The sequence below is a fragment of the Populus trichocarpa genome, chromosome 5 (genome assembly GCF_000002775.5).
Source record: "Populus trichocarpa isolate Nisqually-1 chromosome 5, P.trichocarpa_v4.1, whole genome shotgun sequence".
In the NCBI taxonomy this organism is placed as follows: domain Eukaryota; kingdom Viridiplantae; phylum Streptophyta; class Magnoliopsida; order Malpighiales; family Salicaceae; genus Populus; species Populus trichocarpa.
This window is the reverse complement of record NC_037289.2, coordinates 24,878,531-24,889,106: the sequence shown is the minus strand read 5'-3', so window position 1 is coordinate 24,889,106 and position 10,576 is coordinate 24,878,531. Positions and strand designations below refer to the sequence as shown.

At 36.3% G+C, this 10,576-nt stretch overlaps 2 protein-coding genes across 3 annotated transcripts; both read right to left on the bottom strand.

The window, feature by feature from the left end:
- Window positions 1–545: 545 nt before the first annotated feature.
- On the bottom strand, window positions 546–2,459 carry LOC7485674 (protein RGF1 INDUCIBLE TRANSCRIPTION FACTOR 1). 2 transcript variants are annotated; one of them, XM_006383740.3, is made up of 5 exons: window positions 2,288–2,459; window positions 2,103–2,185; window positions 1,794–1,994; window positions 1,439–1,654; window positions 546–1,321 (listed from the first exon to the last, which is right to left on the bottom strand). In XM_006383740.3, the coding sequence occupies exons 2-5, from the start codon at window positions 2,103–2,105 to the stop codon at window positions 1,025–1,027; spliced, it is 717 nt and encodes a 238-aa protein (XP_006383802.3). In that variant the 5' UTR covers window positions 2,106–2,185; window positions 2,288–2,459; the 3' UTR covers window positions 546–1,024. The 2 variants fall into 2 exon arrangements, with proteins under 2 accessions (XP_006383802.3, XP_002307009.4); XM_002306973.4 differs by having other exon boundaries at window positions 2,103–2,161.
- Window positions 2,460–7,720: 5,261 nt separating this feature from the next.
- Window positions 7,721–9,968, bottom strand: LOC7458446 (galactan beta-1,4-galactosyltransferase GALS1). Its single transcript, XM_002306972.4, has 2 exons — window positions 8,698–9,968; window positions 7,721–8,467 (listed from the first exon to the last, which is right to left on the bottom strand). Exons 1-2 carry the CDS (start codon window positions 9,831–9,833, stop codon window positions 8,116–8,118), a joined length of 1,488 nt encoding a protein of 495 aa, XP_002307008.3. The 5' UTR covers window positions 9,834–9,968; the 3' UTR covers window positions 7,721–8,115.
- Window positions 9,969–10,576: the final 608 nt, after the last annotated feature.

Genomic DNA, 10,576 nt, shown 5'->3' with positions numbered 1-10,576 from the left:
AACCCACCTTCACATCAAATGCAATTTTACGTGAAGGCAAAGCTAATTAACAAGAACAAAACACATCAGAAAGTTGATTGTTAACGAGGGAGTTTATACTCATACCCTCCTATATTTTTTTTTTTGGGGGGAGGGGGGGGGGAGATATAGGAAGAAACTAAAGCATAAAATCAATCAAGAACCATTGACCATCTTTTATCTTCAGGAATGGTATATTGTTGTTGTTTTCTCAAAAAAAAAAAAAAAAACTTTAGTAGTCTACAATATTCTAAGAATCTATATCTAAAACTTGATCAGCACAAATGTACTTCCCTACGAAGATTCTCCATCGTATCCATTACAAAATCTATGAGCAGCCTACACACATATATGCAGCGTAAGTTTCACATTTCGAGCTACGAATTCACAATTGATCCATTCATGTCCAAAATAAGAAGCTGCAACTCATTTTCCCATGAGAAAAAACCCCCACCCTCCCTATATATATACATAGACGAAAGGTGTCTCAGAATGCACATAGAATATAAAATAGAAGATCACAAAGATGCCAGAACACAAGGTATAACTTTAAATATCAATATCTACAAGAACAAAACACAATGTTCTGTTCTGTACAAATGCCATCATAATGCCACTGTACTCTATTATTGCTACCCTTCCAACAATCTAAAACCCCATATTATATATTTATAGACATGATCTGTACATGCATGGATATGCTATTTCATATATCCAAAGTTTTCTTGACTTAGAAATTAAATCCCAACAGTAATTGCTAAATGTATATGAAGGGACCATTTCCTTGCTCCAAAGCTATTAAAAACACACTATCTAGTATCCTATTCTATACAAGTGGAGAGGTATCTACACAAGAAACTTGAGAATGTATCAGTTCCTAATTCCCCACGTTCCACTTCCTCCTTCCTCGCCATCATTTTATGTGCCATTTTTTTTTCCTTTTTTTAATACCACTAAATGCTAAGCATACTGGAAATCTGTTTTTTTTTTTTTGGTTTATGAAATCTTAAAATGGGGCACGATGAGGTATACCCTTTCTTCTCCTTGCATTTCGATGATTGAAAATGGGAGGAGTAGCCGGAGAAATGTTGGTAGCTGCATCATCACCGGAGCTCTCCGCGCCATCATTATTAGAGGAATAGATTGAGAGTCCCTCCATCAAACGATTGAAAGCATGTGTCCTGCGAATCTTCTTAGGGGTCGAGGACTCATCTGATTCTGACCCACCAAAGAAGGGATCCCTATTGTGCTTCAATTTTACCGCAAATGTAAGGTCTGGGTCACCCCGCTTCATCCCTCCCAGCTAACAAAACGCAAAGAGCACTTTACTCGAACAAACAATGGATATTGTATTAAGTAATCAGAGCAGAGCAGAGCGCCGATTAATAATCGAGAAGGAAAGTCATCAGAATTAACCTACCTTGCATCCAAGTGAACAGAATCTGAAAGAATCAAGGAGACTTCGACAACAAATTTCACAAGTGTTGGTGACTCCCTTTCCCGGCCTTGGCTGAGGGCGCTCGTTGAGGAACACAATCTTGGCGCTATTGATGATGTAAGTCTGCACGCATGATATGTCTATGTACTTCTGTATCTCATTTACCCTCACCACGTTATGGTATGAAGATCGCCTTATCTGCACAAACCATGCGGTTTTTCAATCAATCAAGCAATGCTTATCAATGCTATAAGATTGAAGAAAACACTGTACCAGTACTGGCAGTAGGTAGATGTAAAATTAATAGTGTTTTAATTCGAAGACAAAGTCGACAAACCTGAACAACACGGTGGTCTTTGTGATAAATGAGACAATACGAACAGAAAGCATTTCCCATACAATCTAAGCAGAACATATTGCATTCGCTTTTATTGGATTCACCATGAACTCCACAGGGAATGAAATAGCTTGCTCTAAGCATGGGTATCAACCATGGTGGACCCATGTCGTGGTTCCCCATTTGCCCAAATGAACTCACCTGCAATCAATTATCACTGCCTCAAATGAGTAAACCCCAGACACCAAATAAAAGAATAAAAAGATGAAACAGAGCAGTGGAAACAGAGAGGTGCTAGAGTGAAAATACCATGACTTTGTTATTACTATTAGTTTCGATGAAAATCCAATCTTCTACAGCCTCTGCTCCTGTTGATTATAGATAATAAACAGCTGCCAAAAGAACGAAAAGCAATCAAGGACTCATCGCCAACCCAGACTGCAAATTACAGACATGAAAAAAGAGAGATTGATTCATCTGCCTGAGACACAAACCTCGACAGGTTCAGGTAGAAAGAAACCACCACACCGATCGAAGATATCAAGGATTAAGATCGAGGAATGCGCAGTGATATTTTTGTATTCATGTGTATGTAGTAAGGTGTATGCGCTTCAGGGAAACACTAGAAGAAGAAAGATATCCTGCAATGAAAATATATATGCTATCATGCGATATTACAAGGCGGTAACAAAAACAGCGCACGCCTTTATTTATTTTATTTTAATAATAAAAAAGAAAAAGGAAATAGGTGGAAGGAAACGTGCCCGCATTTTATGACAGTAGTATACATCGACGGACTTGAATGAGGACAGCAACACCCAGATATTAATTCTCGTCCGATCACTTTTTCTAGATTAAATACAAGACTCCCCTTATCCAAGCTCAACCGTCTGATTTGAGTGGGGCCAGTTTTGAATTTACGGGCACAGGAGTCGGCAGCCGCTTTTTACAGGTTGAAAGTTGAAACTACATACATGGGAGGATATGTCGATCAAGCTGTGTACTTTTTCTTCTTCTTCTTGTTTGTTGCTCGCCAAGGTCAGACTTCCAACCAGAAGAGCTAGCGCTGAGCTTAGGAGAAAGAGTATTATCCAACAATCGATTTTTCCTGGGGACGGACCTCCACCCCAATTGGCCAATTCTTCCACTCCCACTGCACCAACTGTCCTTTCTCAAATTATATGCATGCATCAAATTAAATGGGTGCACTAAAAAGTGTACAAATTAGTGGTAAATATAGCAAATAATATTCAATAAATAATAACCCCACTCCCCATATCACATGATATGATATCATAATGTTAAATAATATATTCTGTCAACAAGACTTTTCTCCATGATCTTCTCATTTCATTTTCTTACAAGTGTATATATATATATATATTGTGTTGACAAGAGTTTTCGTTCTCTTCCTAAGTTTGCTCTTAGACCTTGCTATGTGTCCGCCTTTCCCTTCTTTTCTTAGGATGAGCACGAGATTGACCTTTGAAGGCAATCATAGTGTGTCTTTTGTGATTAACAAAAGGTCATTTTTAATTTATGGTATAAATAGCTAGATTGTGTTCATCAATATGTGTACGAGTCATTGGTTCATCAATGAACAGTCTACAATAATAATAATAATAATAATAATAATAATAATAATAATTTAAAGATTTGGCATTTAAATTTTAAAACGAGTTAATGAAATTAAAAATTAAAAAATACTTTTACCAAAAAAAAAACATACCATCAACACCCATAGCATAAAATTTGCGAATTATATGATTAAAAGTGTTACTAAAAATATAAAATAGCTAAATCAATCGACAAGAGAGAACATACTTAATTGGATAACAAGTTTAAAACCCAATCGAATGAAATGATTATGTCATTTGGTCACGGGGTCTGGATTGTCAAGTGCTGCATCGGCTTTCGTTGATTATACATCATTATTAATAATTATGTATGGAGCAATAACATACTGATTTAACATCTCCAAGCTATTTAAATGAAAAGTTATTAAACACAACTTTTCTTAAGTCATGTGCCTTGTTAACATGGTATAATCAAACAAATTCAAAATGATATTATTTAAAGATTTTAAAAAAATATTAAAATGAATTTTTTAAAGAAAAAAAATCAAGTTCTACCTAGGTTTCAATGAATGAACCAAATTCAAAAGGATTCACTTTTATCTTATGTAATATGAAACCAAACTTGAACCATATCTTATGTTAACATATCACAAGTTCAACAACCAAACTAGGATTAACAACATTGTTTGAAAGTTATCTTATTAGGTCTGCACTGCAAGGAATTTTACCAAGCATACAACTGTAGATTAAAGTTTATAAATATAGTAGGCTAATGTGTAAATTATCAATACTAAAACATGTTAAATAAAAGATATCGAACAACAACCTAAAGTTTATACTTGCTAAAAATTATAAATATGTAAAAATATAATTAAAGATAAACATGCTTTCAACACAAAAATAATAATAGAACTTTAACATGTATACTAAACATGTATTCAAATATGCAATTTATATAAAATAAAAAATAACACACATGCTAGTAATAAAATTAATCATGTTTAAATTAAAATAAGAATGATATATATTTATTGAGGCACTTTAAAATAATGAATATTTTGTTGCTATCAATGATAAATTATTTGTTTTTAAGACTTTATTGCTCCTTACTTATACAACTATGATATTTGTAATATGTCTTCCAAGATTCCAACAACACCATATTGGTTTAGATACATTTTTAAGCAAGGTTTTTGAACTAAAAATTATGCACCTCAAGTATCTCTCATCAAGATGAATTTAAACTCTAGATTTATGAGGAAAATCAAAACATAAAAATAAAAATAAAAACACTAAAAATAATGTAAGAAATAGAATGTAAAATCTGAAAAATAATTGTCTAAAACTATTACTTTACCCCTGTAAATTTTGAAAGTTAAAAAAAATAAGAATCATCATTATCAATCATTAATTAACTATTAAAAACTAAATATAAAAACATCAAGAATTTTTTAAGTAAAAACCAAAATTCTTTAAAATTAATTTTTTATTTACCAATAATTTATTTACTTAAAATAAATTTCCAAGTAACAAGTTCATGTGTCTGCATATGTGGAGGTGTTTGAGTAAGTGTGTGTGTGTGTGTGTCTCGATCGGGAGAGAGAGAGGGGGGTGTTTGAGTATATAGTAGATGTTGTTTTTAAAGTATTTTATTATTTGAAAATATATAAAAATAATGTTTATTTTATTTTAAAAAAATATTTTTGATATTACCCCAATAAAAAAATCTAAAAATTAAAAAAAAATCAAATTTTTTTAAAATACAAATTTCAACCGTGCACCGAAACGCACACTAATGGATTGCTTCCACGCTTCTCCCTTTGACCCAACCATAAGTGGACTCGTAGGCTCGAGACCCCATCCATTGAGCCCATAGACTAATATCTCTCTTGTGCATCTTGGTCCACACTGACGTGATCGAAGGAATCAATGCACTTTAAGTGTCGAAGAGGGAGAGGAAGTTCAGCCCCTGGTGCTAGTAATCCATATTATTCCGCAAGACAAATGAGTCTAAGAGTGGAAGACCCAGTTTTAGTTCCACTGTAAATATACAGACAACAAGACAAGGCAAAAGCTCTCCAAGCCAGCGGTAGTTGTGCCATGAAGAAACTTTCATCATTCAACATGTTGCATCTTGACGTTGTGCTCTTTAGAGTTATCTAAACATCTTTAAACTTCATAGAAAAAGAACACAAGAACTTTTAGGTTTCGGTGCTCCTCTCTCTCAGTCTCCGTTCTTGACAAAGCAAGCATGATTTGATATATCAACTAATATCCATCCACCAGAGGGAGCAGAATCATGTGAGCATCTTGCAACATATTTACTATCCTCCTCACTTAGTTGTTTCCTTGGATTAATTTGGAAATCAAGGAGGACTACGTACAGACCCATTCATGAACTTAATTCTTGACTATCCACACAAGGTTAATTGATGTTAGCTAGCATCCATTCTGTCTTTAATGACAACAGTTGACGCCAACAAAAATTGGAATACTCCCATTTAATTAATGGATGCAACGTCCATATATACTTGAAGAAGTAGCAGCAGCAGCATGATCCAACATCAAGGGAAAAACAGAAAAATCACATGGTCTGTTCTGGTCTGGCAATATCACCGCTCACTGCTCTGGTAATGCTTAATTAGTGCATGGGTCTGCAACACCTGCTGAGTTTAATATTCATTTTTGAAGTTAACAATGTTAATTGGGTACACGAGGATGGAGTTTTGCCACAGCCAAGGCGTGCCAAACTAGGAAAACGTTGAAAAATATTTGCATTAATTGGCAGCAGTAATGCTGCTGAATCTATCATCTCAAGAATACAAGGAGCAATGATATACATCTCCGGAAGCAGGTGAAGGAGGGATCATTAAGGAGAATGACAATGACGTATTCACACTAATTATATACTCTATGAAATTAATTTATTTTTTATTATTATTTTTAACGTAAGTGTAGTTGTTTAGAAATAATTTTTACTTGAATAAAAAAATTATTATAAAATCTAGTCAAAATCTTGATTTAATAAAGAAATTGAAATGTTTAACTTTTATCAAGGGATTGTGACTTATACCACATTCATTTTTCGAACGGGCTGTTTTTTGATTTAGTTTTTATCAAATAGGATTCAGAATTAAATTTATTTTAAATTATCTTTACCATAAATAAAAGAATAATTTTTAAATCATGGTTCAAATTTAAAAATTACATGAAAAGGAAGTTTAAAATTACACCCGTACCTATTTAAGTGTCTGTGTATATACAGACACGTAGTGCATATTTGCTGTATGGCGGCGACCTTATAATAAAATTAATTAATATTAACGAGAAAACACTCGTGTCTTCCAAGGCTTAAGAGAGAACTAAACAATTATAAGCGAGGCTGGTTCCCGAATCAATTAATATACCCAACATAACAATCGGGATGTGATGGAATTTTATGGTGGAACTGGAAGCCACATGCTTGGGACCGAAGGACGACGAATTTTCACCTACTTTTCAACTTTTGTTTTACAACAATCTACCGATCTCACCTTGATCACGAAGCTAAATGCATTTATTGTCATAAAAAGGACAAAAACAAATAATAAAAGAGAGATGCAAATATATTTACATGAAATCTAAGTCGATTTAGCAGTGGCTCTGCCATGCAACAATTATCCGATTACAGCATGAAGCTTCGCCACCTCTAAGTATATACGTGACCATCCGCGCTGTGAACAATACACGCATACATACATGTGTGTATAGATGAAAGGCCAAGCAAGCATGGAACATGGGGCCGGAGGAAAGAAGAGCCACCCATACCTAGTTGGCAAGGAAACAAAGGGAAACTGCTCTCTCAATCATTGCACTTCTCTCCTCAACCCATTTCTCGGCAAGGCTGGTCTCCAAAATCAATTATTACAGCCAGCCAGCCTACCAAACATATTCATGAGGCATCTTAATCGGTGGACATGAACAGTGCAGCTTGTGCTGGAAGCCACATGTCTTGTGCAGTGGAGGTAAATCCTCTCCCGACTGGAGAGCAACTTCACTCCTAAATTACTTGATAATAAATGTTAGACGCACACTCGAGCCAAGCTTGGAACTGTTCTTCCTATGACACAAAACTTGAGGTTGAAGGAGGAGATTGAGACAATGATAAATTCTTTTTCATTCATTTCAATCCTCCCCGGCCCATTTTTTAGGTTTATCCACCCGCTGAAGGGCCGGCCGGCACTCTGCTGTATTATTTACCCTCTTCAATCTCACCATCGGTTGAAGGGTCTCCGTCAATCAATCGAGAATCAATTCAAGAAGTACCTTTTTCTTAATAATTCACTAGCTACTCATATCAATATGGTCAAATTAAGAAACTTTCTAAAAGCATCTATACCACCACCCCAAAGGAGGTTAAAGAAAATTATCCCACAGTTATCTTTACAGAATTCCTTTGGTCAAGCGTTGCTAGAATGAAATGAAGCTAATCATAGAGCAAATAAAAATAAAGACGCATGTACTCAATTTTTTTTTTTCAATATATATATAAGCAGACAAATCAAAAGTAATAATGGACCCACTTCCACCTTTTCTCCTGCATTAGTCCATGATCACCACTCATTGGGGTGGGTGCGATACCCGCAGGACAGTAAAATATGAGTGAATTTTGAGCAACCCAACCAGTGAAGGTGAATGGATCACGAAGATGGGGAGCAGGTGTGAAGAGTCAAATAATGCACGCATGTGGACTATTGCTCGAACAATCATGAGTAAGCCTGTACATTTCCAATTGTGTTGCGCTCAAAATCCTTGATGGTGCTGGCCAGCTTCTTCATGTTATCGTCATACACATAAGGGAGCCCATTGTACCAAGTCACATTGTTCTTTGCTGATAGAGGAAGGAATTCTCTGCACAGTTCGCCTGGTACTTGTATGGAATTGTGGTAGTGGTAATATCGAATCTTTGTTTCAGTCTGGTGCAAGGTTTTGCCAATTACATTCTCCGACATGTGCACTCCTGTAGCATATGCATTCTTAGCCTGTATTGCGTACTTGCGATCCCTTCGTATCCCAGTTCTTGATTCTCTGAATAAAAGTTTTTCGAATCCCCATTGCCTGTATTGTAATTAAGAACCCCCAAAGATTACATCAGTGTCTCAGCTGAATTACACTATATATAGTGACTGGATTGTGAACTGTCATAATCTAAGTAGAAATCAATCTAGATTCTAAAAAAAGGCAAGCAAGAATTGTTGTCGAATTTCTCTTGTATTCCCATTCCCCTTTACAAAAACAGAGAGCAGGCGAGAGAAAAAGTAGTGAAATAAAGAATGTAGAGCAAGTACCTGGGATAGTCCTGAGTGGAATCATTGAAGCAGAGTGCACTGGACATTGGGTTCTGCTCAATGGTGAACTGGGTATAATTAGAGAAGTCCTTCAAAACAGATTCCAAAGTATTCCCCTCGGGCAAATAGATATACTCATCCACATCAAAGTAAAATGTCCAATTAGCAGAGTATCTGTAGCGATGCAAGCAGTCATTCACCACCAGAAATTGGTTATAGTAATACCCATCAAACTCAGCTTGCCCTCTTATATCCTGAACAGTAGCCCTCCCAGCACGAACCCAAGGGTCAAGAGCAGCCCTCACCTCAGGAGACACACCGCCGGCATCGTGAAACACGAAATGAGAGCTGGGTCCAAAGAACCAGGCATGGTAAGCCATCCATTCTCTAAACCTCGACGCACTCAAATTCCCGTACAAAGAAGACCCGCAGTAAAGATACTCGTACTGATAAGGTGGGCGGAATTTAGACTCGTTGTAAGAGCCAGGTAGTTCCTCCAATGCCATGAATTTCTCGTACTTCCTCTGAGACTCGTCATAATAGGCATTAAGCATGAGCCTTCCACCCGCATTGTCTTGATTTGGATTGACAGGGAAGGTGCAATTCACAACCACCACTGTGTAGACACGACCATAGCCCCAGTCAGGAAGCATCTTATAAGCCTTGGCCCTTATAGAAGAGCCATTGTTAGAGATCCACTCGCATTTGTACCAGGGAAGCCTGAACACGTGAATGGGCTTCGAAGCCAGGCCAACCACAGCAAAGGTGGTCGGTCCTCCTCGGTATGCACCCATCTGAACAAAGAGAGCGGCGGCGTTTCCGTAGGCCTGGAAGATCCGCTTGTTTGGGTCGGCGTTAGATGAGGATGATGACGAGCTGGATAAATACTTTTGGTCAGATAATGAGGTACTGGTGAACGAAGAGGAAGTATTTGATATGGAGACGGTGGTTTCTGGGGCTGAGCAAGAGGGGCGTGTGGTAGTGGAGAGGAGGTTTTGATAGTAAGGAGGGAGGTTCCAAAGGAGCATAACCAAGGTCAAGGCTAGTAATGTGGCCACTAAGGGCTTTGTCTCGAAGCATGCTGGTAATTTGCTCACTGTGGCGCCGGAGGAGGGAGGCTGGCAGTCCTTTCTCATTTGCGGGTGTCGGAGACTGCTGTCGGTGGTGGCCAAAGGTCAAAGTACAGTCATAGCCAATTAGCCACAGAGACCTGCCCAAAAAAAACTTCTGGACTCTGAGGTTTTGATAGACCTTGGAAATGGAATATTTATTGGTGCAGGATACTTGTGCCTCATTGGGTTTTGATCTTCCTTTTATTACTAAATTGACATTTCACCTCTTTGGGTTATCTACAACATAACCTCGATAAATTAACACTCGGACACGGTAGCTAATTAAATAATATTTTTTTAATCCCACCTTAAATTTAAAATAATATCTTAATTAGATAATATTTTAAATAATTAATAATTTTTCTTGATTCTATAATTATTAATTTATAGAGATTTAACTTTATTTTTTCCCCTGTAAAACTATATCTATTGTTTTTTTTAATTATTCTAACCGTTTTTTGTAATTATTATGTGCTTTTCTACTAAAAATCAATCATGTAAATATAGAAAATTACTAAGTAGATTGGAAAATTTATCAGAATTCTATTCAACGATTTCATTCAAGTAAATAAAAGTGAGGATTTGTAGTTGAGCAATTTCATTTTAATAGACTTTTCTTTTTTATTATAAGTTGAGACATGTGTAACGCCAATATAAATGGGAGTTCGATTTTGCTCATTCCATTTATATGAAAGGCAGTGTTTTTTTAACAATGAGAAACATGATATGTCATTGTATAATTTTTTTTCCTCCATCTTTCATGTTAA

Bases quoted from the DNA above. Each gene is read 5' to 3' on its own strand.
- LOC7458446 (XM_002306972.4), bottom strand. From the start codon at position 9,833: ATGAGAAAGGACTGCCAGCCTCCCTCCTCCGGCGCCACAGTGAGCAAA. The intron at 8,468-8,697 runs GTACTTGCTCTA...ATTACAATACAG, and splicing joins TCCACTCAGGACTATCCCAG to GCAATGGGGATTCGAAAAAC.
- LOC7485674 (XM_006383740.3), bottom strand. The intron at 1,655-1,793 runs GTTTGTCGACTT...TGGTTTGTGCAG, and splicing joins AAGACCACCGTGTTGTTCAG to ATAAGGCGATCTTCATACCA. The intron at 1,322-1,438 runs GTAGGTTAATTC...GCGTTTTGTTAG, and splicing joins TCTGTTCACTTGGATGCAAG to CTGGGAGGGATGAAGCGGGG.